The 27,996-nt window shown below is 38.7% G+C and overlaps 1 protein-coding gene across 1 annotated transcript; it reads right to left on the reverse strand.

Moving 5' to 3' along the window:
- Positions 1-793: 793 nt before the first annotated feature.
- ZNF234 (zinc finger protein 234) lies at positions 794-25,239 on the reverse strand. Its single transcript, XM_037820640.1, has 4 exons — positions 25,101-25,239; positions 18,985-19,226; positions 14,909-15,035; positions 794-4,828 (listed from the first exon to the last, which is right to left on the reverse strand). The coding sequence occupies exons 2-4, from the start codon at positions 18,997-18,999 to the stop codon at positions 3,108-3,110; spliced, it is 1,863 nt and encodes a 620-aa protein (XP_037676568.1). The 5' UTR covers positions 19,000-19,226; positions 25,101-25,239; the 3' UTR covers positions 794-3,107.
- Positions 25,240-27,996: the final 2,757 nt, after the last annotated feature.

Raw genomic sequence — 27,996 nt, forward strand, 5'->3', positions numbered from 1 at the left:
TTAAAACAAAATAATCTCCAGCACATTCACACATGGATAGTGTGGCAAACCAAAGCCACAAGAATTATTTAAATATTTGTCTTTAATTATGGCTTATGTAATAAAGCATCAAGTCTCTAGATAATTAAGAGGTTCAGAGAATGATTACTTTCTACCAGAACTTTAGTGTGTCAAATAAACAGGAGATATTTGTGATAGTGAACTCAAATCCTTAAATAGATATCCAATCATTACAGTTAGAGTTTAATCATGTGGGAAGCCTCTCTCCTTTTTCAAGCAAAAAGGAATGATGATAGCATGTAATAATGCCCCCAAAGTGTTAAAACATAGCTAAGCATAGAGCTAAGACAGAAATCCACAGGGCCAGAAATGAACAGAGAAGTCCATGGTGACAAGTAGGAACTGAAACTGAATGGCCCACAAAAGCAGGGAGAACTATATATAGAGCTAGGGATTTAATCTTGCAGTTTAGAAACATGATTTACCCAGCACTTCAAATAAGACAGCTCTCTTTCTTTGGCTCTGGGGGAAAAAAATAACAAACCCAAGCCTCCCACACCCATAGATCCCAATTGTTACCACTACCTTGTAACCATCTTGAAGATTCTGGTCACCCAGGAGGATGGGTGTAATATTCTACCTGTGGTATTGTCTTATGAGTTATGTGAGGGAACAAATCTTTTTGGTTTAATCCACTGAGCTGAGTTTTTTTGTTACAAGTTACCTTGAGAGAAGATGACTAAATCTGTTATCTAGTGACAGGAAAAAAAAAAAAAAACCAAACCAAACCAAACCAAAGACCAATTGAAGGCCCTGGATTTCTGATGCCATCGGTGCAGGTGTGAGTTAAGATAGGCCCAAGGCCGCTGTCCTTAGAAAGGCCTGTTGCTAGGTTGGCCCTTGGCTGGTGTCTGGGAACTTGGAATTTTGGGAAGTTTCCCACCATCCCCTGATATGAGTGGCTCACTGTGCCTAAATAATTTGTAAAAACAACATCTATATTAAACACCTGCTTAATTCTGGGAGTCTGAACTTTTGGTACGTACTAAGCAGACACACCTCCCCAGTGTGAATCTTGAGAACTGGGTCTCTAATGAGCTTGCCTGGTAGACATCACACATGTACACATTACAATTCGATGCTGAGATAAAAATTGAGTACACCTGGGGAGAGAACCCCTGAAAGCTTGTGCTTGGTTTCCCACAGACGTCAACCCATGTGTCTTGGCTCTGTGCTCATTTCCCTATAATAAATCAGTCATGAGTACAACTACAGACTGTGTCTCGTGACTGCTGTTAGTGAAATCACAGAACCTAGGGGTACCTTTAGGTACTCCTGACACTCCATGGGCCTTCACCAGGCCTTCATCCTGTGAAAGGATGTCCAGAAAATCAGCTGTCTCCCCTATTAGATACACTTGGCTGAATAAAGCCCATTAACCAAATACACTTAAAATATCACCATGGTGTATGAGGAGTAAGGAATGGCTTCCACACCTGCTTTGTCCTTAACTGGTTCTACATCTTGAAAGGATAAAAATTTATGAAATTCTAAAATAGAAAAACCCACAAAATGCCTCTTTCCACAGAAAATCACTGACAGTGAGTGTCCCTTTACACAAGCTTGTACATGCACGTGTACAATATGCACACTATCACATGCACACACTTATTTATGAGTTTAATTAATCATGAAAGTTACAATCGATGATTTCCCAAATCCCATATTATGCTTTCCTCCTGTCATTACAGATTTATGCCATCATTTTAATAGATTCAGGTCATTTTAGGAATATATCAAAACCAAAATTCCTACAGATGAACACTTGCTATTTTGATGCTTAAAAAACTCAGTGATATCATTGATGTGGTATTCATCTTCCTGATGTTTTAATCACATAACCATTAACTCCTAGTATATGATTTCTAGATCAAAGAGATGCACATTATACACTATATTTCCCTTTCCAAAAGCCATGCTTTTACTGCTACCAATAGGAAAAAGCAGGTAAATGTCAGTCCTGACCCAATAGTAAACACATGCGGAGAAACTGCCAAATTCCAACTAATTTTTTTGGTATTTATTGGGGGAAGACAAAAGGGTATGGAACTAGATAATATACATGTCCTTCAAATATAGCAGAGTCCCTAACCTGAGAAGTTTTGATAAAAGAAAAGATACATCAATTAGAAAAAAAATCGTTTCAAATTCTGGAGGGAAATGCAGATCAGAAATCAATGATCAAGGTTGACTTAGAAAATTTTTGTCACTGGTAACTATTTCTGACACTTTCAAAATATTACAGTAAACCCTGCCTTAACACTGTTGAAACGAAATTCAATTGCATAATACGCAGTGTCCTGTTACTGAAGGATAACAAAACTCTTTCACTCTGTTAGAAAAATCACAAAAGATAGCTGAATGTACACTGTAAACAAAGAGGGAACACTAGAAAGAGCCCCAAATAATAAGACCCAACTTGAGAACAGAGTTGGAAAGGGACAGGAACCAGTAGCAATATTAAAAATGCAGATTACCAGTACCAAGTGGTTTTCTGCATTTCGACTAATGGTTGTTTTTCTGGATTATCTACTTTTGCAGGTTTCTTCTTCCGGATGTAACTTTCAAATACCATACATTTTCTCCTTTTGATTCATTTAACAAATAAGTACTGAGTGCACCAACAAAGTACTAGTCAGTGTTAAGGTTGTGCAGCCAAGTTCCTGCCCTTGTAGAGGTTACATTCTCTTGGACGACATTCTTAGCATGTTCATCATTATAGTTTTGTAAAAGGCCTAATATCAAACTGTTATCTTTCTAAGGTAACCTGGGTGATATCTGATAAATATCAGAGCCAAGTGAAGCTTAGTTACTGTACCACTTACAAGGATTCTCTGCTGTGTGGTCTCTTGACCCCTGGGAAATGGTGAGCTCTGGCGGAAACACTGACTTTAATAAGTGTTTTCCCTCCTCTGAGACCTGAGGATTACAAATATTCAGTTTGCACATGAGATTTTTAAAAACATCATTTGATAGAACATCTTTCCTGTAAGGATTCTGTGATGTTCTTACCACTCTCAGTGCTTTCATAAAATTTATCATGAGGCTCAGTTTGCATTTTGGTGATACTTTTTGTAATGATTTACAAGACTTGTTTTCCAGGTGAAGATCTTACCACAGATATCACATTTGTAAGGTTCCTCTCCTGTGTGAACTCTAAGATGATGTCGAAGTTGTCCACACTGACTGAAGACATTACCGCACACATCACATTTGTATGGTTTCTCTCCTGTGTGGACTCTCTGGTGTATGGCAAGATTCACATTCCACTTGAAGCTCTTCCCACACTCCTCACACTTGAATGGTTTTTCTACAGTGTGGACCCTTCGATGGGCTTGGAGCAGTGAATTCTGACTGAAGCGCTTTCCGCACTCTTCACATTTAAATGGTTTTTCTCCACTGTGGCTTCTCAGATGGGTCAGAAGATTTGAGGGCCAACTAAAGCCCTTCCCACATGCCTCACAATTATAGGGTTTCTCTCCTGTGTGGATTCGACAGTGGATTTTAAGATCTGCTCTACGATTGAAGCCCTTTCCACACTCTTCACATTTGTACCGTTTCTCACCAGTATGGATCAGCTGGTGAACTTCAAGTCGTGAACTCTGATTGAAGCCTTGTCCACACTCCTCACACTTAAAAGGTTTCCCTACACTGTGGGCCTTCTGATGGATTTTAAGATATGAATTCTGACGGAAACCCTTCCCACACACCTCACATTTGAATGGTTTCTCTCCTGTGTGGACTACCAGATGAACTTGATATTGGATTTTCATCCTGAAGCTCTTTCCACACTCTTCACATTTGTAAGGCTTCTCTCCAGTGTGGACTCTCTGATGAACCTGAATATATGAACTGTAAATGAAACCCTTACCACACACATTGCATATGTATGGCTTCTCTCCAGTGTGGGTTCTCTGATGGGCCTGAAAATGTGAAGACTGAATGAAGCTTTTACCACATTCACCACACTTATAAGGTTTCTCTCCAGTGTGGACACTCAGATGGAGAGAAAGATTTGAGCTGCAAATGAAGCCCTTCCCGCACACCTCACATTTGTAAGGTTTCTCTCCCGTGTGAACCATGCAGTGACGATTAAGCGCTGATCTACGACGGAAGCTCTTACCACATGTGCTACATTTGAACGGTTTCTCTCCAGCGTGGATTCTTTGATGTTCTTGAAGATACGAAGCGCGAATGAAGGCCCTCCCACATTCCTCACAATTATAAGGTCTTTCTCCTGTGTGGATTTTGCAATGAATCTTAAGTCCTGAATTACGAACAAAGCTTTTCCCACACTGCTCACATTTGTATGGTTTCTCTATGGTGTGGACTTTCTGATGAGTTTGCAGATGTGAGCTCTGACTGAACTCCTTTCCACACTCATCACACTTATAGCGTATCTCTCCCAAGTGAACTCTCTGATGAATATGAAGAGCTGAGCTATAACGGAAGCTTCTGCCACACTCACAACATATATGTGACTTCTCTCCTGAGTGCAACCAGTGATGAAGATTAAAGCTGGAGAGATCACTGAAGGTTTTTTTACACTCATTACACTGGTAAGGTTTCTGTCCTGTGTGATTTATAGATAGTCCTGTCCCAACCTGGCAGGATGAATCATCTTGTTTGGGAAACTGAGTACTATTTATTGTGGAGACTCGACACTTGGTTAAGTCACTTGTAATTTGTTTCCAGATTTTCCAGTAGGAAAGTGTTTCAATTGGTTCTGCTGGTGGGAGAGTCTCTAGCTCACTTTGCACCTTGCCTCCTGTAAGGACAGAGAATTCAGAGATGTGGATAAGTGAAAGCTTTGGTCATGCCTTTGAAGATTTCACATTTAGTACAGAGCCTGCGACTTCAATGAATCCAGGAAAGGATCAGTTTGCCCTTAACATTGTGTATCGTGTTTTCAGATTTATATCTGTAGAAAAAGCAAAAAAGTGGCCCTTATCTGCTAAACATTAATGAGATCCATTAGGTCACCATGAGTCTCCTACGTAAGGTACAAGTTAGAAATAAAAGAGTTGTTGTTTTTTCCTTTAAAATGATCACATGGTAAAACTGTTAACCTATCTCTATTTCTATTGCATTTCAGAGTCAGTGGAGAATAGTGAAGAGTAGATTATGTAGGTAGTAAGTTATGAACTCCTTTCCACATTCATCACACTTATAGCATATCTCTCCCAAATGAACTCTCTGATGAATATAAAGAGCTGAGCTATAACAGAAGCTTCTGCCACACTCACAACGTGTATGTGACTTCTCTCCTGAGTGCAACCAGTGACAAAGATTAAAGCATATAATAATAAAATATATATAACAATTATAAAAATTATGTAGATAATAAAATATAAATTAACAGGAATTTTAAGGGAAAACAATAGCATAACCAACACCTCATATATTTGGGTTTGTTATAGCTCTTAAATATCAAATACTTAGAAAGTTGAAGTGATAACATACATTGTTCTAAAACCTGACAGTAATTCAGATCTCTAGGAAAAAAAGTGAAAAACTGGAAGCTAATCTTTACAATGGAAATATGGTCTGGGAGAAGGAAAAGAACAAGGCACAGTGTAAATTCTGAAAGCCAGCCACAGAGTCAAGTATTGTGCCTGAAATGCTTCCCAGATATTTGCATGTATCGGATGCTCACTTCTTTTAGGACTCTGCTCAAATGTCAATCTATCAATGAAGTCTTCATTACACCCAGTGTAAAATATTAAACCCTGTCCTCAACCAATTCAGCTCTGGCTCAATGTCCATCCCCTTTGATTATGTATATATTCTACTTAGTGCTTATTCATCTGATATACTAAGTCATTTTATCTTTAAGTCTTCCCACCACAATATATAAGCATTTAGAAAAAACAGAAGAAAAGCAGGAAAAGTCTCATTACATGAAATACCTTTTGGCATGGACTGTATTTTATGGTTATATTTAATAAAATGTCACTTTAAAATAGTGTTTTGGAAGAGAGGGGGAATCTCTCTGAGGATTTATCAATTTTGAGTGGGCAGTTTCCTGATTCTTTTCAGCTTATAAAGTTTTCCAGTTCAAAATAAAACACCAGGTCTTTATAACATAATGGGAACATTGTGTGAAATCCATGTTCTTTAACGCAGAAGTATACATCATATTTTTTAAAAAGATGACCAGAAATATAGGCAATGTTCAGCTGTGAAACTTGTGATGCCCTCATAAATTGTCCCCCTCTAGCCCAAGGAAGGGGAAACCTGGGGAGCAGTGCTGTACGTGTACACTTTGGAAGAGAAAAGTGGGCTGTGGCTGGGCAACTTTCATGGGAAAATAGGTTGTAAGCTGGTTATTATCAGACATCTTAGGGAATAATGTGGGGGGAGCTATGAAGTGATATCAGAATCTTGATTCAAAAAGATATTTCTTCCCAGAAATGAATAGGCTCCAGGAAAGCCATAGGGAAAATACATTATTAGGTTTGGTCAAAGCCACAATGCTTGTTTCCCTAAGATGTGGGTCAAGTGTGCATGTGCACACACACACACACACACACACACATTCACCCCAAGGGCTCCTAAGAAATTAGAAATTGTTAGGCATTTATCAGAAGACAAAACTTCTGCAATATACTTCATTCAGTCTGGTTTGTATATCACCAATTAGCTATCTCCATGACTCAGTGAGATCCCCCATACATTAACTCATTTATTACGTCAAGAAATATGGACAGAACCCTACCATGTACCAGGTCTATTCTAGGCACTGAGGATACAGCAATAAACTGAAAACTGAACGGACAAAAATTTCCCCAGATCTGGAGATTACATTGCAGTGAGGAGAGAGAGATGATAAGTGAGTAAACAAAAATACATATGACATAAAATAAGGTGGGGTAAGGAGAGTAAGGTATTGGAGTGTCAGTCAAAGGCAGAATAATGGTCTCCCACAGAGCTCCATCTCTTAACTCCTCAGAGCCTGAGACTGTGTTAGATTATGTGACAAAGGGAATTAAGACTGCTAATCAGCTAACCTTGAAATAGGAAGAACAAAGTGAAAAGACAACCAAGAGAACAGGAGAAAATAGTTGCAAGTGATGTATCAGATAAAGATTTAATATCCAGAATATATAAAGGGGCTTACAAAATAACCACAAAAAGACAAATGACCCTTTTAAAAAATGGACAGAGAACTTGAATAGACATTTCTCCAAAGAAGATATACCAATGGCCAACAAATACATGGAAAGATGCTCGACATTATTAGCCATTAGGGAAATGCAATTTAAAACCACATAAGATATACCACTTCATACCCACAAGGATAGCTAGTATTAAAAAAAACACAGAAAATAACAAGTATTGGAGAGAATGGGAAAACTGGAACTCATGTGTATCATGGTGGGAATGTAAAATGGTGTAGTCACTGTGGAAAGCAGTATGGCTGTTCCTCAAAAGGTTCAATATAGAATTACCACTTGACCCGGCAAAGCCACTTCTAGGAATATACCCCAAGTGAGTGAAAACAGGGTCACAAATACTTGTGCACCACCAATGTTTATAAGCAACAGTATTCACAATAGCCAAAAGTTGGAAACAACCGAAGTGTCCATCAACCAATGAATGGATGAACAAAATGTGGTACATACACACAATGGAATATTATTGGCTATAAGAAAGAATGAGATTATGAGATATGCTGCAACAAGAAAGAACCCTGAAAAAATTATGCTCAGTGAAACAAGCAAGTTACATAACAACAAAAATTGTATGATATCATTTATAAGAGATGACTAAAAAACAGCAAATTTGCCGGGACAGAAAGCAGCTTAAAGACTACTGGGAGACCAATTAAAAGATATAGATTCGCAGAATGGATAAAAAAAAATGAACCATCAATATGTTGCATACAAGAGACTCATCTTAGACACAGGGACACAAAGAAATTGAAAGTGAAAGGATGGAAAAAAATATTTCATGCAAGCTACAGCCAAAAGAAAGCAGGTGTAGCAATATTAATCTCAGATAAAATAGACTTTAAATGCAGGGATGTTTTGAGAGACAAAGAAGGCCACTACATACTAATAAAAGGGGCAATTCAACAAGAAGAAATAACAATCGTAAATGTCTATGCACCCAATCAAGGTGCCACAAAATACATGAGAGAAACACTGGCAAAACTAAAGGAAGCAATTGATGTTTCCACAATAATTGTGAGAGACTTCAACACATCACTCTCTCCTATAGATAGATCAACCAGACAGAAGACCAATACGGAAATTGAAAACCTAAACAATCTGATAAATGAATTAGATTTAACAGACATATACAGAACATTACATCCCAAATCACCAGGATACACATACTTTTCTAGTGCTCATGGAACTTTCTCCAGAATAGATCATATGCTGGGACATAAAACAAGCCTCAATAAATTTAAAAAGATTGAAATTATTCAAAGCACATTCTCTGACCACAATGGAATACAATTAGAAGTCAATAACCATCAGAGACTTAGAAAATTCACAAATACCTGGAGGTTAAACAACACACAACTAAACAATCAGTGGGTTAAAGAAGAAATAGCAAGAGAAATTGCTAAATATATATAGACGAATGAAAATGAGAAGACAACATACCAAAACCTATGGGATGCAGCAAAAGCAGTGCTGAGGGGGAAATTTATAGCACTAAATGTATATATTAAAAAGGAAGAAAGAGCCAAAATCAAAGAACTAATGGATCAACTGAAGAAGCTAGAAAATGAACAGCAAACCAATCCTAAACCAAGTAGAAGAAAAGAAATAACAAGGATTAAAGCAGAAATAAATGACATACAGAACAAAAAAAACAATAGAGAGGATAAATATCACCAAAAGTTGGTTCTTTGAGAAGATCAACAAGATTGACAAGCCCCTAGCAAGACTGACAAAATCAAAAGAGAGAAGACCCATATAAACAAAATAATGAATGAAAAAGGTGACATAACCGCAGATCCTGAAGAAATTAAAAAAATTATAAGAGGATACTATGAACAACTGTATGGCAACAAACTGGATAATGTAGAGGAAATGGACAATTTCCTGGAAACATATGAACAACCTAGACTGACCAGAGAAGAAATAGAAGACCTCAACCAACCCATCACAAGCAAAGAGATCCAATCAGTCATCAAAAATCTTCCCACAAATAAATGCCCAGGGCCAGATGGCTTCACAGGGGAATTCTACCAAACTTTCCAGAAAGAACTGACACCAATCTTACTCAAACTCTTTCGAAACATTGAAGAAAAGGGAACACTACCTAACTCATTTTATGAAGCTAACATCAATCTAATACCAAAACCAGGCAAAGATGCTACAAAAAAGGAAAACTACCGGCCAATCTCCCTAATGAATATAGATGCAAAAATCCTCAACAAAATACTTGCAAATCGAATCCAAAGACACATTAAAAAAATCATACACCATGACCAAGTGGGGTTTATTCCAGGCAGGCAAGGATGGTTCAACATAAGAAAATCAATCAATGTATTACAACACATTAACAAGTCAAAAGGGAAAAATCAATTGATCATCTCAATAGATGCTGAAAAAGCATTTGACAAAATCCAACATCCCTTTTTGATAAAAACACTTCAAAAGGTAGGAATTGAAGGAAACTTCCTCAACATGATAAAGAGCATATATGAAAAACCCACAGCCAGCATAGTACTCAATGGAGAGAGACTGAAAGCCTTCCCTCTAAGATCAGGAACAAGACAAGGATGCCCGCTGTCACCACTGTTATTCAACATTGTGCTGGAAGTGCTAGCCAGGGCAATCCGGCAAGACAAAGAAATAAAAGGCATCCAAATTGGAAAAGAAGAAGTAAAACTGTCATTGTTTGCAGATGATATGATCTTATATCTAGAAAACTCTGAGAAATCGACGATACAGCTACTAGAGCTAATAAACAAATTTAGCAAAGTAGCGGGATACAAGGTTAATGCACATAAGTCAGTAATGTTTCTATATGCTAGAAATGAACAAACTGAAGAGACACTCAAGAAAAAGATACCATTTTCAATAGCAACTAAAAAAATCAAGTACCTAGGAATAAACTTAACCAAAGATGTAAAAGACCTATACAAAGAAAACTACATAACTCTACTAAAAGAAATAGAAGGGGACCTTAAAAGATGGGAAAATATTCCATGTTCATGGATAGGAAGGCTAAATGTCATTAAGATGTCAACTCTACCCAAACTCATCTACAGATTCAATGCAATCCCAATCAAAATTCCAACAACCTACTTTGCAGACTTGGAAAAGCTAGTTATCAAATTTATTTGGAAAGGGAAGATGCCTCGAATTGCTAAAGACACTCTAAAAAAGAAAAACGAAGTGGGAGGACTTACACTCCCTGACTTTGAAGCTTATCATAAAGCCACAGTTGCCAAAACAGCATGGTACTGGCACAAAGATAGACATATAGATCAATGGAATCGAATTGAGAATTCAGAGATAGACCCTCAGAACTATGGCCGACTGATCTTTGATAAGGCCCCCAAAGTCACTGAACTGAGTCATAATGGTCTTTTCAAAAAATGGGGCTGGGAGAGTTGGATATCCATATCCAAAAGAATGAAAGAGGACCCCTACCTCACCCCCTACACAAAAATTAACTCAAAATGGACCAAAGATCTCAACATAAAAGAAAGTACCATAAAACTCCTAGAAGATAATGTAGGAAAACATCTTCAAGACCTTGTATTAGGCGGCCACTTCCTAGACTTTACACCCAAAGCACAAGCAACAAAAGAGAAAATAGATAAATGGGAACTCCTCAAGCTTAGAAGTTTCTGCACCTCAAAGGAACTTCTCAAAAAGGTAAAGAGGCAGCCAACTCAATGGGAAAAAATTTTTGGAAACCATGTATCTGACAAAAGACTGATATCTTGCATATATAAAGAAATCCTACAACTCAATGACAATAGTACAGTCGGCCCAATTATAAAATGGGCAAAAGATACGAAAAGACAGTTCTCTGAAGAGGAAATACAAATGGCCAAGAAACACATGAAAAAATGTTCAGCTTCACTAGCTATTAGAGAGATGCAAATTAAGACCACAATGAGATACCATCTAACACCGGTTAGAATGGCTGCCATTAAACAAACAGGAAACTACAAATGCTGGAGCGGATGTGGAGAAATTGAAACTCTTATTCATTGTTGGTGGGACTGTATAATGGTTCAGCCACTCTGGAAGTCAGTCTGGCAGTTCCTTAGAAAACTAGATATAGAGTTACCATTCGATCCAGCGATTGCACTTCTCGGTATACACCCGGAAGATCGGAAAGCAGTGACACGAACAGATATCTGCACGCCAATGTTCATAGCAGCATTATTCACAATTGCCAAGAGATGGAAACAACCCAAATGTCCTTCAACAGACGAGTGGATAAATAAAATGTGGTATATACACACGATGGAATACTACGCGGCAGTAAGAAGGAACGATCTCGTGAAACATATGACAACATGGATGAACCTTGAAGACATAATGCTGAGCGAAATAAGCCAGGCACAAAAAGAGAAATATTATATGCTACCACTAATGTGAACTTTGAAAAATGTAAAACAAATGGTTTATAATGTAGAATGTAGGGGAACTAGCAATAGAGAGCAATTAAGGAAGAGGGAACAATAATCCAAGAAGAACAGATAAGCTATTTAATGTTCTGGGGATGCCCAGGAATGACTATGGTCTGTTAATTTCTGATGAATATAGTAGGAGCAAGTTCACAGAAATGTTGCTATATTAGGTAACTTTCTTGGGGTAAAGTAGGAACATGTTGGAAGTTAAGCAGTTATCTTAGGTTAGTTGTCTTTTTCTTACTCCCTTGTTATGGTCTCTTTGAAATGTTCTTTTATTTTATGTTTTTTTTGTTTTGTTTTGTTTTTTAAATTTTTTTTTTCCATACAGTTGATTTAAAAAGGACAAAAAGGTTAAAAAAAAAAAAAAAAAAAAACAAGGAAAAAAAATATGTAGTGCCCCCTTGAGGAGCCTGTGGAGAATGCAGGGGTATTGGCCTACCCCACCTTGATGGTTGCTAACATGACCACAGACATAGGGGACTGGTGGTTGGATGGGTTGAGCCCTCTACCACAGGTTTTACCCTTGGGAAGACAGTTGCTGCAAAGGAGAGGCTAGGCCTCCCTATAATTGTGCCTAAGAGCCTCCTCCCGAATGCCTCTTTGTTGCTCAGATGTGGCCCTGTCTCTCTAGCTAAGCCAACTTGAAAGGTGAAATCACTGCCCTCCCCCCTACGTGGGATCAGACACCCAGGGGAGTTAATCTCCCTGGCAATGTGGAATATGACTCCCGGGGAGGAATGCAGACCTGGCATCGTGGGATGGAGAACAGCTTCTTGACCAAAAGGGGGATGTGAAAGGAAATGAAATAAGCTTCAGTGGCAGAGAGATTCCAAAAGGAGCCGAGAGGTCACTCTGGTGGGCACTCTTACGCACACTTTAGACAACCCTTTTTGGGTTCTAAAGAATTGGGGTAGCTGGTGGGGGATACCTGAAACCATCAAACTACAACCCAGAACCCATGAATCTTGAAGACAACTGTATAAAAATGTAGCTTATGAGGGGTGACAATGGGATTGGGAAAGCCGTAAGGACCACACTCCACTTTGTCTAGTTTATGGATGGATGAATAGAAAAATAGGGGAAGGAAACAAACAAACAAAGAGACAAAGGTACCCAGTGTTCTTTTTTACTTCAATTGCTCTTTTTCACTGTAATTATTATTCTTGTTATTTTTGTGTGTGTGCTAATGAAGGTGTCAGGGATTGATTTAGGTGATGAATGTACAACTATGTAATGGTACTGTGAACAATCGAATGTACGATTTGTTTTGTATGACTGCGTGGTATGTGAATATATCTCAATAAAATGAAGATTAAAAAAAAGATTACTGGGAGAGGGGGAGGGGAGTAGTGTTTGTAAAAATAAAAAATAAAGAAAAAAAAGAACATCCTGCATCATCAGGGTGGGCCCAATGTAATCAAAAGGCTCCTTAAAAGTGGAAAAGGAAAAAGACAGAGAAACTAAGGAGATAATAATTAAACACAATATATGATACTGGATGGGATCTAAGAATAGAGGAGAAAAGGCTCAAAAGAACATTATTGGGACATAATAAAAAATTGGAATATACAATGTAAGTTTTATGTTAATGTTAAATTCCTGGAACTTGATTAACTGCACTTAAGGTGATTACATATATCCACTTATGTAATCACCTTAAGTGCAGTTATCAAGTTCATGGGAAATATACATGGAAGTAAATGTACATGGAAGTATTAAGTTGATTACATAAGTGGATATATTACATATAAGTACAGTTATCAAGTTCATGGGAAATATACATGGAAGTATTATGTGCTCAAGGATTATGATGTGTGCAACATCCTCTCACATGTTCAGAAGATAGATGGATAGAATTGGTGGATCTGGGTATCTGTGGGTGTGAGGGTGTGTTGGAGTTCTCTGATTGGGGTTTGTATTTTTGGAACTGCCTGAAGGTTTGAATTTATTTCAAAATAAAAATTATTTTTTAAAAAAAGTGGAAGAGGGAGGCAGAAGAAAGAAGGAAACATGATTTACAGAAAAATGGTCACAAATGCAACATGGCTGGCTCTGAAGATGAGGAAGGGGAACCACAAGCTAAGGAATTTGGTAGCCTCTAGAATCCGGAAAAGGCTAAGAAAACGGATTCTCCTCTAGGGCTTCCAGAAAGGAACATAGCTCTGCTGACAGAGTACAACCCATGTTGGACTTCTGACCTACAGAAATGAAAGATCAATCTATTTTGTTTTAAGCCACTAAGTTTGTGGTCATTTGTTATGGCAGCAATAGGAAACTAATATAGTGCTCTTAGCACGTACTAGAACCAGCAGGGAGGACAATGTAGTTGGAAAAGAATGAGCAAGAGAAAGGATAGGCGGTATATTAGAGAGATGGTGGCGGACAAAGAACAGACAATGCAGGACTCTATTAGCCACTTTAAGAGGCTTTAACTTTTAGAAAATAAAAGCCATAATGGGTTTTGGACAGAGGAACAATAATCTAACTTACGTTTCCAAAGGATCACTTTGGCTACTATGTGAACAGACCGTAGGAGGGGAAGAGTGGAAGCAGGGAACCAGACCAGGGGCTGCTGCATGAATCTAGGGAGGAGGTTTGGTAATTTGGACCAGGTGGTAAGACAGACAGACAACATTTAGAAGGATTTCTGGTTGCCTGGTCCTTTCCTGAATTCCTTTCTCTTTGGGTTGTGTCTTCATTATTCAAAGCCTTTTTTTCCCCTTCTTAGTGGCCTATATCATGTGGAAGTGTTGATGCTCAGTGAACATGCAGTCACATATTTAAAACAAACACACTATGGGTACAATTTACTGGTAAATGGGTCCTTATTGCATGCTGATCAATGAATCAAAAGTAGTGTTTTCCAAACATTTTCTTCCATGACCCACTTGAAGAAATACCATTTATTTCAAGACCCATACACAGGCATGAATATTTATTACTAAAACAGAAGTTGAATGCTCTATATCTAATCTCTATTTTCATTAAATCTCCTCCCACTGGCTCTCACATCACTCATGCAATCAGCGGGATTTTTGCTGCAATATGTTCCATTCTTCCTAACAAACTCTAATATTTTCAACCCTATTTATTTCATTAAATATTATCAGTAAGCAAGGCTGGTCCCCAAACTCAGGCGACCATTACAATAGCCCTAAAGCCTTAAACACTCAAGGACACAGAGACACTCAAGAGGGCTGACACTTAGTGTCAAAGGGCTCCTATCCTCACCCATGAAGTGCAGGTTCCTGAAGTTCTCCACCATCACATCTCGGTAAAGCTTCCTCTGAGTAGAGTCCAGCAGGCCCAGCTCCTCCTTGGTGAAGACCACAGCCACGTCATTGAAGGTCACTGCTTCCTAAAACAACAAGCCCGTGTAAACTCAGTCCTACAACCATCATCAACTTGAAAAGGGGCAGCACTGAGAAAGTGGAGGGGATGGGTGGGAAAAGCTTTGGGGATTCTAAGGGACCCAAGTCAACTTGTAGATTTCCCAGCCCTTCTTCTGCTATCCTCCCAATGATATTCATGGATATTCCTCCCCCTCACCAAAGGGCAGCAATGAAAAGAAGATCTTATATTTTCCTTGGTGTCCTCAGCAAGGATTCTCATAAGCAATTCTCTAGGACCCTGAATATTGCCAATCACACAGAATGTTTGGCAATTCAGTCCCAACACCCACTTTCCTCCTCACACACACATCAACCCTGGATGTTATCACTCTTCTTTAATGTCTACCTAACTAACAAGCCTTTTGGTATTCTGTCTTGGACGGGTACATAATTCGTCCTGTTTATTCTCAAGGCACACACCACATCTGTTAATCCCAGCATTCAGTGTCATGCTCTGGAGCCAGCACACCTGAGTGCACATCCCACGGGTCTGCCCCCTTCCCCCGCCGTGACCTTGGACACGTTCACTTATATACCTAGTTTCCTCCCTGTATAATGGTTTTTAAATTACAGGGTTCTGTCAAGAATTAAACAAGAGAAATATAAAGCACCTGGAACAGTGTGTGGCACAGACTAAGTGCTTAGTAAACATTAACTATTACCATTATAAAACATCATATTTATGTTACCTAGTTCATTTCATTTCATGACTGCATAGTATTCTAGGGAACTGATGACCTATGATATAGTTACCTGTTCTAAATAATATATTTAATTTTAGACAACTTTCTCATTTTAACAAATACTGCAAAGAACATCATTTTAAGTGTTCTTACTCTCCTGTCTAATTAAGACAAACTTCAAATGAAAATGAAAAGATTAAAATGTCAAAAAATAAGCACGCTTAACACTTTGATGGCAGATTTTCTTCCCAATTGTTTTTTCCTACTTCACTCATCTTTCAAGAGAGTACAAGCATCTCTGCCCAGTACAAATCTGGTTATTAGTTTGAACATATTGGCAATGTGATTAGGAAAAACAATTTATTTTTATAATTGTGACTTTTTTATTATAAATGGAAACTGATATTTACTGCCATCTCTGTTTCTCCTTTCTATCTTGCCTGTTCACATCCTTTGCTCACATTCCTTTGGATTCTTTGTCTTTAGTCTAAGGATCTATAAGATTCCTATTAGGGATTTTAGGCCTTTTCCTAGCATATTTGGTATAAATATTTTTACCCCAGTTATTATTTTTTCTTCTAACACTCATCTCTTTTGCCATGGAGAAACATAAATATCTTGTACAATGACTGAGCTAACGCTGTACTGGCCTGGCTGGAGCACTGAGCATCTCAGTGTACTCGAGGAAGTAGCCAGGGGAGGAGCTGTGCCACCTGTGGAACTTGTCACTCAAAAGAGCACAAAAAAGACAATTCACAGAAAAGGAATTCCAAGTGACCAACAGACTATGAAAGGATGTTCAACCTTACTAGAATCAGGGACATGCAAATTAAAATAATAATAAGGCACAATTTCTCATTTCTCACCCAGCAGATTGGCAAAATAAAAAAATAAAAAAAATAAAAAAAAATGGGAGGCAGGTACCCCAGGCCTCCACACTACAAGGTCCAGGACCCTAAATGGAGAACTCTTTCTCTCTTTCCTCTTGTCTTTCTCTTTCAGTCCAACAGAATGCCTAACACCCCATACCCTGGTTTCCTGTGTGACCTTGAGCAGGTTTCTCACATATCACCTGTTTAAAATGAAGGGGAGACCAAACACTTCCTCACTCACCTGGTCTGAGAACTAAATGCAGCGATGGAACGCAACTGCCTGGCAAATCGCCTAGTATCAGTGGACATTTTAAACCAAGGTTATGCATTACTTCTATAAAACTAATATGTAAAGGAATAAAAATAGATCAGCAAATAAAACACACATAGGGTATGATGCAGGTGTGGGGAAGACAAAATCTCTCTCTTCCTGAATAAAAACATCCAGCACTGTGTGTGTGTAGCAGCAGTTAGATCCTGTTGCACTGTGCCTTATAGGATATTCTATCTACAAAACAACCAACAAGCTATATATCAAATGTACTTTTTCAATATTGAGCACAAATGTTTCAGAACTGATTGGGGGGGGGGTTGTACAAAAATGACACTCCTGCATTTACCTAGAACAATAAACTCCTAAATGTGCATGAGGGAAGTTCTTAAAAGTAAAAAAGTAAACAGGATCAATGGGAGTATGATTTCAACTTTCAGAAAATAAACATTACACAATGCTGTATAGTAATGAATTTGGCCTCAAATAGAGATCTGGCCTTTGTTTTGGTTCTGGGGATGGTAAAAATCTTTGAAGTTCCCTGTGACAGAAGTGCCTTTTGTCATTTATAAGGGGCCCAAGGACCATGCCTGACAGTTAATATGCTAACAAATGACAGAGAAGGCCCAGCCCCACCTTAAGTCTTAGGGTGGGGGCTGGCCAAGCCATGAAGACTGGCCCTGTGATTAGAGGGTTGGGGCTTTTGAGCCAGGTCATGATTACAGGGCCTCCCCAACCTCTGGGAGGGGAGGGGGCACTGAAGACTGAGCTCAACCAGGAAGGCACTGATTTCATTAATTGTGCCTACACAACGAAACTCGATATAAACTCAGGACACTCAAAGCTCAGCCGAGCTTCAGATTGATAAGACACATTGCTGTGCCCAGTGGGTGAGGCTTTCTGACTCCAGGTGGAAAGAATACGGAAGCGTGTATTTGAAACTCTCCCAGACCTTGCCTTGTGTGTCTCTTCTTTTGGCTTCTTCTTTTAAGTATCCTTCTACTATAATAAAAATATAAACCTAAGTACAGCACTTCCAGTGAGCTCTGTGAGTAGCTTTAGCAAATTAATGAATCTAAGGGGATTGGTGGGAACCCCTGAATTTGTAGCTGGTTGGTCAGCAGTGCCAGTGGCCTGGGTCCTCATACTTGTGCCTAGTGCCTGAAGGGCAATCTGGGAAAGGACTGCCCTTAACCTGGGAGACTGGCCTAACTCCAGGTAGAGTCTGGATTGGGTGGAATTTCATTGCACTGAAATTGCTGACTGAAGTTTTTGTAGTCTTTATAGTTGGTGTCAGAAGTTACTGAACTTTATGCTAATCTTATTTTTGAAATAAAGAGAAAAAACAATAAAATAAAACACAAAAGAATCCAAATAAACCAAAAAGGGGCAAAGCAAGCACAGGTCTTCAAATCCCTGTCACTCTCCAGAGTCTTCCCAAGAAAGATCAGATGTGTGTCCAATGGAATTTTTTTAAATTCATTTTTATTGAGATACATTCACATACCACACAATCATCAAAAGTGTACAATCAGGGAATGCCATAAGGACCAAACTCCACTTTGTCTAGTTTATGGATCGATGTGTAGAAAAGTAGGGGAAGCAAACAAACAGACAAAGGTACCTAGTGTTCTTTTTTACTTCAATTGCTCTTTTTCACTCTAATTATTATTCTTGTTATTTTTGTGTGTGTGCTAATGAAGGTGTCAGGGATTGATTTAGGTGATGAATGTACAACTATGTAATGGTACTGTAAACAATCGAAAGTACAATTTGTTTTGTATGACTGCGTGGTATGTGAATGTATCTCAATAAAATGATTATTAAAAAAAATAAATAAATAAAAAAAAAAATAAAAAGGAAAAAAAAAAAAAAAAAAGTGTACAATCAACTGTTCACAGCACCATCACACAGCCGTGCATCCACCACCCCAATCCATCTTCTGAACACCTTCCTTGTACCAGAAAAAGTAAAAAAAAAGAATTAAAAGTAAAAAAGAACACAAAAATCATCCCCCCTCCCACCCTATTTTTCATTTGGTTTTTCGTCCAATGGAATTTTAACAGCAAGGAAGATAAGCCCTACTCACCTCGAATGTGGCCATGTTTCTTCCTACTTCTAGGGATGTACAGATTCCTGAGATGTGCAGAATCTTGGGAAGAACTGTGCCTGGCAGAACTCCTTGGAAGGCAGAAAAAAGGACATGAAAGGGTGGCCAGTGATGTCTCTCACCTACATGGACACGTATTGTGAGTCAGTCAAGGGCCTTCCTTGGAGTGGCTGCAGCTGCACGCAGCTGGCTGAGCAGAGTAGACCACGGAGCCTCGATTCCTGTCCAAACACAAACATTGGCACCATCACTAAGTTGCTTAATAAACATTAACCATTACCATTATAAAATATCATTATTATGTTATCTATAATACCATAGCTCCAAAGGTAGCAATTCTGAATAGGGGTAGAGTGGATGTGAAGACAATCTAATGTACTGAATAAGTCAGCTCTGGACCCATATATCTGGGTTCAAATCCTGGCATGGTTTCTCACTTAGCTGGGCCACTGTGGGCAAATTTGCCTCAATTCTGTCATCTGCTAAAACTGGGAGAATAATGGTCCCTATTCACGGAATTGCTGCGAGGTGAGAAGATCTTAGAATACTGTCATGGTTTCTCATTTCGTACAGAAAAGCAGATATTGTGTAGAATGGACTAGTCCTTATAAACGTGATTTCTACCAAGGGAACACTGTAAGACACCTGACTTCTGATGTGACTGCCCTGTCATGTGTATATCACTTATAACCTCTGAAAAATCTGTAACTCTGCAATTGAGCCTTCCCTAATAATTTCTTGCCTTAATAACAATATTTAAAATGGCCCTGACACCTGATTTCTATAAGGTATTAAAACAAGTGAATTTTCTTTGTTAAGCAGAAATACCTCTTCACCCACATGTCTGGATTTAAGATAAATTTCATTATTAATTTGTTATTACATATTATGTTATCATATATAGTGATTATGATTATGATTATGATTATAAAGTGGTTATCTTGGGCTGGAGGTGTGGAAGAAAAGATGGAGCCAGAAAATAATCAGTTTCAACTAGTTGTGAACATTCAATGAGGAACAGTTTACATACACAAACTTAAAGCATCTCCCCACAATGGAACAAGAAACTTCCATTATCAACAGAAAAATAGTAACTTCAGTGGAAAAATTGATAGACAGTGCCTCAACCAAGTGAAAAAGGTGAGATCACCAATATAGGGACAGACCAACGTCATCCACCTATCATCCACCTCCTGTTTTGCTGCACCCAAAAAAACACCTCACTAGTCCCACCCCATCAAGATGAAGATTGAGTTACTTCAGAGCTCCATCCCCCAACAGACGCTTTGAATAACAGCAGGAACAGGCACAAATATCTTTCTAAAAGCTCCAGAAAACATTTCAAGGATTGCAGTTAAGAGGACAAGTGCCAAATCAAGAAAAAGCCACTAAAAAGCAGTAGGATCTCCTGGCACTGTGATGGCCCTTCCCCCATTCCCTCACCAGCTCAGTGCTGAGCCAGACCCTGCTCTCGGGATGGATCCCTGGTCCCAGTGGGAGCAGAGTAACCCATAGGCACATACTGTAGCATGTATGTCTGGCCCAATCTGCTGGTGGTGGCCTGAGGGACTTGCTGTCCCAGAACTTGCCCTCTGCATAGAAGGCAGCTCACTGAGCTCTTTTACAGAATGCTGTGGGAGAGCAGTCAAGTCATGCTGACTGGGATTGCTGGCTGCAGACACACAGTGCAGTGCCCAGGACATTCATTTGGGAAGAGGGAATATTCATTTCCCTGTAAACAGGAAATTCCTACGGCCACGTGTGTAGAAAGGATCAGCGAGGCCCCTATGTCTTGGCCTGGAGCTATTCTCCAAATTCACCTTATGGACAAGCTCTGAAAGAGCACACCTGCACAGGTCAATCTACAAACACTAAGAAAAGAGTTTTCTTTTTGCCTTCTTATTTTTAACTCTGTTAGCTCCTGGGATTCAAGGAAAGCTCTCTCATAATACTAGCTGGATACAAGCTTAAGGTACAAAAGGCCCAGAGTCTAAATTTCAATGATAACAAATTGAAATATCAAAATGTCCAGGTTACAACAAAAGATTACAAAACATTCATGGAAACATGAAGTGATGGCCCAGGCAAAGGAGAAGATTAAAGCATTAGAAGCCATCATTGAGGAGGATCAGAACTGGGACATTCCACAGAAAGACTTTTTTAAAAACTGGTCCTAAATACATTCAAAGAACTAAAGGAGAACATGGGCAAAGAACTAAAGGAAACCAGGAAAATGATAGATGAACACAAAGAGAATATTCAACAGAGATGGGAAATTATTAAAAAAAAAACAAAAAAAGCTGAAGACCACAGTAACAGAAATTTAAAATTCCCTAGAGAGGTTCAACAGCATATTGGAACTGGCAGAAGGAAGAATCAGTGAACTCAAAGACTCCATCAAGCCTGAGAAGCAGAAAGAGGAAAGAACGAAGGAAAATGAACAGAGCTGAGGAACCTGTGGAACAACATCAAGCACACCAAAATACACATTTTGGGAGCCCAGAAGAAGAAAGAGAGAAAGGAGCAGAGAGAATACTCAAAGAAATAGTAGCCAAAACTTCCCAAATAAGAAAACACACAAATATTCACAACTGAGATGCTCAATGAACTCCAAACAGGCCAAACTCAAATAGGCCCGTATCACATCAGTACACTACAAATTACCAGGTTGAGGAGCAGAGGCAATGGGGAGTTAATACAATATGAGGGTAGGGTTTCTGCTTGGGACAATGGGACAGTCATAGCAATGGATGGTGGTGAGGATATGGCAACACTGTGAATGTGATTTGTCTCATTGAATAATATAAGTGGAAGGGATTGGGATGGGAAGATTTATGTTGTTTATATGTTTCCACAATTAAAAAAACAAGAAAGGGAAAATAAACAGATAATGACAATTACATGCAATGCATTATACTGGATGTATCTAAGAATGGAGGAGAAAAGGTTCAAAAGGACATGGTTGGGACAAAAGAAAAAATTTGAGTATAGAATGTAAGCTTTATATTAATGTTAAACTTTCTGAACTTGATAACTTCACTTAAAGTGATTACATAAGTGAATATCCTTGTTCATCAGAAATGTACATGGAATTATAATGTGTTCAAGGAGTGTGCAACATTATGATGGTTAGGTTCTTATGTCAGCTTGGCCAGGTGATGGTGCCCAGTTGTCTGGTCAAGCAAGCACTGGCCCATCTATTGCTGTAAGGACATTTCATGGACTTAAGTCATCAGTTTGTTGACTGCCTATATGGCTGGTTACATCTGAAGTTGGCTAAGGGAAGACTCTTCTACATGAGAGACATTTAATCTAATCAGTTCAAGGCTTTTAAGGGAGGAGGTCATAGCTTCAGCACACAGAAGAGAGAACTTTCGTCTCTACTTCAGCCAGCCAGCCTCTCCTGGAGAATTCACTGAAGATCTACATCCAAGTGCCAGCCTGCAGCCGCTCTGCGGAATCTGGTCTCGTGCATCCCCACAGTTGAGTGAGACACTTTTATAAATCTCATACTATTTACAGATATCTCCTGTTGGTTCTGTTTCCCTAGAGATCCCTGACAAATAAAAACATGATCTCAAATGTTCAGAAATAGAATATAAATAGATAATAGATGCAATGATACAACAAAGGTGGCAAAATGTTAAAATTGGTAGATCTGGGTATTTGAGGGAGTGGGGCTACTCTGGAGTTCTCTGTATGGGGTTTGTATCATTTTTGCAACTTTCCTGTAAGTCTGCAATTATTTCAAAATAGAAAAAAAAATTTTAAAAGGACACTTCACTATTTTTTGAGGTATCATTGCTGATAATGCTTAATCCGAATCTAAATATGAAAAATATCAGAAAAACCTCAAATGAAGGTCTTTCTCCAAAATACCTTGCCTATATTTGTCAGAAATACCAAGAACAACCCCAACAAAAAAATAAAGCCTAAGAAATTTTTCCAGATTAAAGCAATCTATAGAAACATGACATCTACAGGTAATGTATAACATTGGACCCTGAACTGTTAAAAACGGGATTAACAGTTAAAAAGGACTTTATTGGGACAACAGAACAAGTTTAAATATGGACTGTGGATTAGATAAAACATTATCATTATTATCTAATAAATAACACTATTAACTACTGTTAATTAGTATGATATTTAATATTATTCAGGATGTTATGCTAAAACTCTCTAATCAGCCGCTCCTAAATGCCCCTTACCAATACACCCCATGATTCCCTGTGGTGTGCAGCTTCCTTGCTGGAGCTGGCTAAAATCAGTTTCCTGTAATTACAAGTTTTCTGTAATTATTTGTCTGATGGGAGTTGATGAAGCAAACAGGCAAAATGTAAACAACTGCAGAATCAGGGTAAAGAGAATATGAGATTTCTTTATACTATCTTTGCAACTTTTCTATAGGTTTGAAATTATATGACAATAGAAAGTTATGTTACAGGAAATAGTCATAGCAATTAATAATAGTAGTGATAAAAATACTAAGGATAATGATGATATATGGCAGTTCATTAGACTATTCTTTCTTGACAGTGTTTGCAAATGTCCAGTTTTAAAAGATAAGGGGAAATGTTCAACAGTTAATTGTGTTGATGAATGCACAACTATATAATGGTACTGTGAAAAACTGATCTTATACTTTGGATGATTGTATGGTATGTGAATATATCTCAGTAAAATTGAATTTAAAAAAAGGGGAAAGCATTATGAAATCTATGATACCAATTTTATAAAACGTTTATAAATAAACAAATACACACAAAGAACTACTAAACAGTAAGGCATTAGAAGCTTAATTAATAGTTGCTATCTTGACATCCTGGAATCATGGGTAAGGAAAACTTTTTCTCTACATACTTCTGTATTTCTTTTAATTCTCCACAAGAAAATAAAGAGATAATGACAATTATGTGCAATACATTATACTGGCTGTTATCTAAGAATGGAGGCGAAAAGGCTCCAAAGGATACGACTGGGACAAAACAAAATATTATTTGTAATCAAATGGAATGAGTTGAGAATGTTTTAAAGACTCACAGAAAAGTCCAAGTCCATTAGCCTTGTTTACAAGGTATCCTACGATGAAGTCCTAACCTCCTTTTCCTGATTCCAGCCGGATCCCTTTGGCTCGGGGAGAAAATTACGAACTCGGGCTCTGCTCCTTACTACAGTGACTGACAACAGGCAAATAATTTATGTTACTTGTTTCTCAGGCTCCTCTCTTTAAAACAGGGCAAAATATCAGTACCACTTCACAGAGTCCCGGTATAGTGTAAATGTCTTAATTCGTATAAAGCCCTTAGAAGGGAACTTAGCAATTAAGGCTTAACTATTATCATTATCCATGCCCGAGGCCTTGTCCCACACATTCTCCCACATATTTGAACATCTTTGCAAAAGAAGGTCAAGTTCTGTTCGGATGGGGCTCGCTCTGCTGCCATAGCCAAAGAGTATGTCAGTGCAGTCGCTTTTGAGAAGTCAGGGTTGGGGGAAAAGGGGGGCTGTGAAATAAATACCACGATTGGATAACCGTCCCTGATAAACCACAGTTATATCTCCTTCCTCCCCGGGAGGAAGTGGAGGCAACCGCTTCCTTCCTAAAGAGCTCAGGAGTCAGGGAGGCCCCAGCTTTCCGCAATGAACAAAGAGAAGGTCCAGGGCCACTGCAGCCGGGTCCACAGCTTTCAGGGAACCGAAAGCTCGGGAAGCTAAACAGTACTAATTAGTTATTAAACAGTACTAATAGCAAGAAACTGCCATTCACCACTTGCCAGGAACTGTTTTAAGTCTACTGTTTATACTCTCTCTTCCAACTCTAATTCACCCTACAGGAAAGCATTATTATTATTATCACCATTTTACAAAACAGCGACCAGACGCACAGACATAAGTAACTCGCCCAACGCTATATGGCGGGCATGCATCAGAGCGTTTGGAAAGGGTGGGCGGAAAGGGGTTGCGGAGAACCTGGTCCCCTTTAACCAGGAGATTTGCCTCGGGCCCTCCTCCAAACCCCAACGCGCGAACCACCCCAAACGTGATGAGGTTCCGCCGAGGGGAACGCAAACTACCGCACTCGCACCTCAAACCTCTACTCTTCGCCGCGATTTTTCTCCTAAGTCGATCGCCTGTTGGTCGCGGGCCCCAAGAGCAGACCCAAAAAGCTCGGAGCGGCAGCGCAATGCGGAACAGACTCAGAACCACCTTGAAAAGATGGCATTAACTTCGCCCTCCCGCAGCGGAAGTACCTGCACTCGGAGCTCTCGACCACACGTCCCAGAATTCCCTGCCCTGCCTGTCTGAGCCCAAGTGCCAGCGACTCCACGAAACCTTTGGACTACGATTCCCAGAATTCCTGGGATCGTTTAACCCCTGTGGGTCTAAGCGGACGCGCTCGCACATCTACCGGGCTCCTGGCCTACGTTTCCTAGAAGGCGTGAAGGACATACATAAAGTCCACAGCCTTTCTCTGCTGAGACGGTAGTGCTTGCCATCACCTGGGGCTCTTGGACCTAATACCCTAGGGAAACATATGCAGAGTCTCTTGATGGGGGAAGTGGATTACTCCTTTCCCTGAATCCTTGAGTGGAAAATATTCCATAGACATGACTTTCTGAAGTGTAAATTCCTCCAATTATGACACAACTATTTCTAGAATAAACAATATTTATAGAATTAATGGTGAAGAACCGTTTTAGGGGGTAGTAGATGATGGAAAGAAGGATGGGAAGGGCTAGTATAATCTAAAGTTATGAGAATAAATCTAGGAGTTTAAAGAATGAGCAAGATAGAATAGTTTGGTTGGGACAATAAGAAGCAAGAGACCTGGACCCAGTAGTGCCAGTGGTTTGGCAGGAAAAGCAACCAAAACTAGAGTGGAAGCAGGGTCTAAAGGGAAAGGCTATCTTCCCCATTTAAAGGTTTCATGGTAATTATTATCCCTAGTTTGTTAGCAGACAAAGGCAGTGGATTCTTTGCCCCATGTGCTCAAATGACCAATTCCTGAAACACCAGGGTTTCAAAGATAGAAAGAGTTTATTGCTAGGAGCAAAGCAGGAGATCAGAAGGCCTATCAGCCCAAAAATCTGTCTCCTGGAACTGCAGTAATTCTGGTAGTTTTATAGTATTAAAAGATGGGCAGGTTTTAGGATAATGAGCACAATGTCTCCAGATGATGTAATTGGAGGTGATATAAAGTATTTATATATTCTAGGTATGAGTCTATAGTCAGACTGTAACAGAAGCTGAGAGTCTGTAAACAAGAGACCTGCCCAACAAGAAATACTAAAGAGAGTTATGCAAGCTGAGAAGAAAAGACAGGAGAGAGAAACTTGGAGGAGAGTATAGAAATGATTATCAGTAAGGGTAACTAAAAGGATAAAAAGAAAGAAAAATACTAGATCTGATCAATAAAAGCCAAAGAATAAATGGTTGAAGTAAGTACTGCCTTTACAGTAATAATGTGGAATGTTAGTGGATTCAACTCCTCAATCCATTGGCAGAATGGATAAAAATTATGACTCATCTATATGCTGTTTTACAAGAGACACATTTTAGACCCAAAGATACCAATAGGTTGAAAGTGGAAGTCTGGAAAAAGATATTACATGCAAACAGTAACAAAAAAAGAGCTGAGGTACCTATACTAATATCAGACAAAATAGACTTTAAATGCAAAAATGTTATGAGGCAAAGAAAGACATTATTATTAATAAAAGGGGAAATTCACCAAGAAGAAATAACAATCATGAGTATCTATGCACCTAACCAAGTTGCCCTAAATAAAGTACATGAGGCAAACACTGACAAAACTGAAGACAGTAATAGGCATCTCTTCAGTAATAGTTGGAGACTTCAATACACCACTCTTATCAATAGAAGGTCAGAACATAGGATCAATAAGAAAATAGAGAACTTGAATAATATGATAAATGAGCTAGACTTAACAGACATATATAGGACATTGTACACCAGAATAGCAGTATACACATTTTTCTCAAGTACTCATGGTTCATTCTCCAGGATAGGCCACAGGTTGGGTCACAAAACCAGTCTCAATAAATTTAAAAAGATAGTTTATACAAAGCACTTTCTCTGATCATAATGGAATGAAGCTGGGAAAAAATAATAGACAGAGAACTGGACAATTCACAAATGTATGGGGGTTAAACAACACACTCCAAATTAGTGGATCAAAGAATTATAAGAGAAATTGGTAAATATCTTGAGACAAATGAAAATGAGAACACAACATATCAAAACTTATGGGATACAGGGAAAGCAGGGCTAAGAGGGAAATTTATAGTCCTATAACACCTACATTAAAAAGGAAGAAAGAGCTAAAACCAAAGACCTAACTCAACATTTGAAGGAACTAGAGAAAGAACAGCAAATTAATCCCAAAGTGAGCAGAAGGAAGAAAATAACGAAGATCAAAGCAGAAAAAAAGAAATTGAGAACAAAAAAAGCAATGAAGAGAATTAATAAGACCAAGAATTGTTTCTTTGAGAATATAAATAAAATTGACAAATCCTAAGCTAGACTGACAAAGATAAAAAGAAGATGTAAATAATAAAATCAGAAATGAGAGGAAGGTCACAACAGTAACCCCAAGGAGACAGAAAAGTTCATAAGAGGATACTATGAACAACTATATGCCAACAAATTAGAAATTTAGATGAAATGGACAATTTCCTAGAAACACATGAACAACCTACACTGACTCTAGTAGAAATTGAAGATTGCAACAAACCAATTACAAGTAAAGAGAATGAATAATTAATTTAAAAAAAACCTCCTAACAAAGAAAAGCCCAGGACCAGATGTCTTCGTAGGTGTATTCCACCAATCCTTCCAAGAAGAATTAATACAAGTCCTGCTCAAACTCTTCCAAAAAATTGAAGAGGAGGGAACAATACCTTATTTTATGAAGCCAACATCACCCTAATACCAAAACCAGGTAAACACATACAAAAAAGAACATTA

Source organism: Choloepus didactylus, chromosome 27 (assembly GCF_015220235.1).
Source record: "Choloepus didactylus isolate mChoDid1 chromosome 27, mChoDid1.pri, whole genome shotgun sequence".
In the NCBI taxonomy this organism is placed as follows: Eukaryota; Metazoa; Chordata; class Mammalia; order Pilosa; family Megalonychidae; genus Choloepus; species Choloepus didactylus.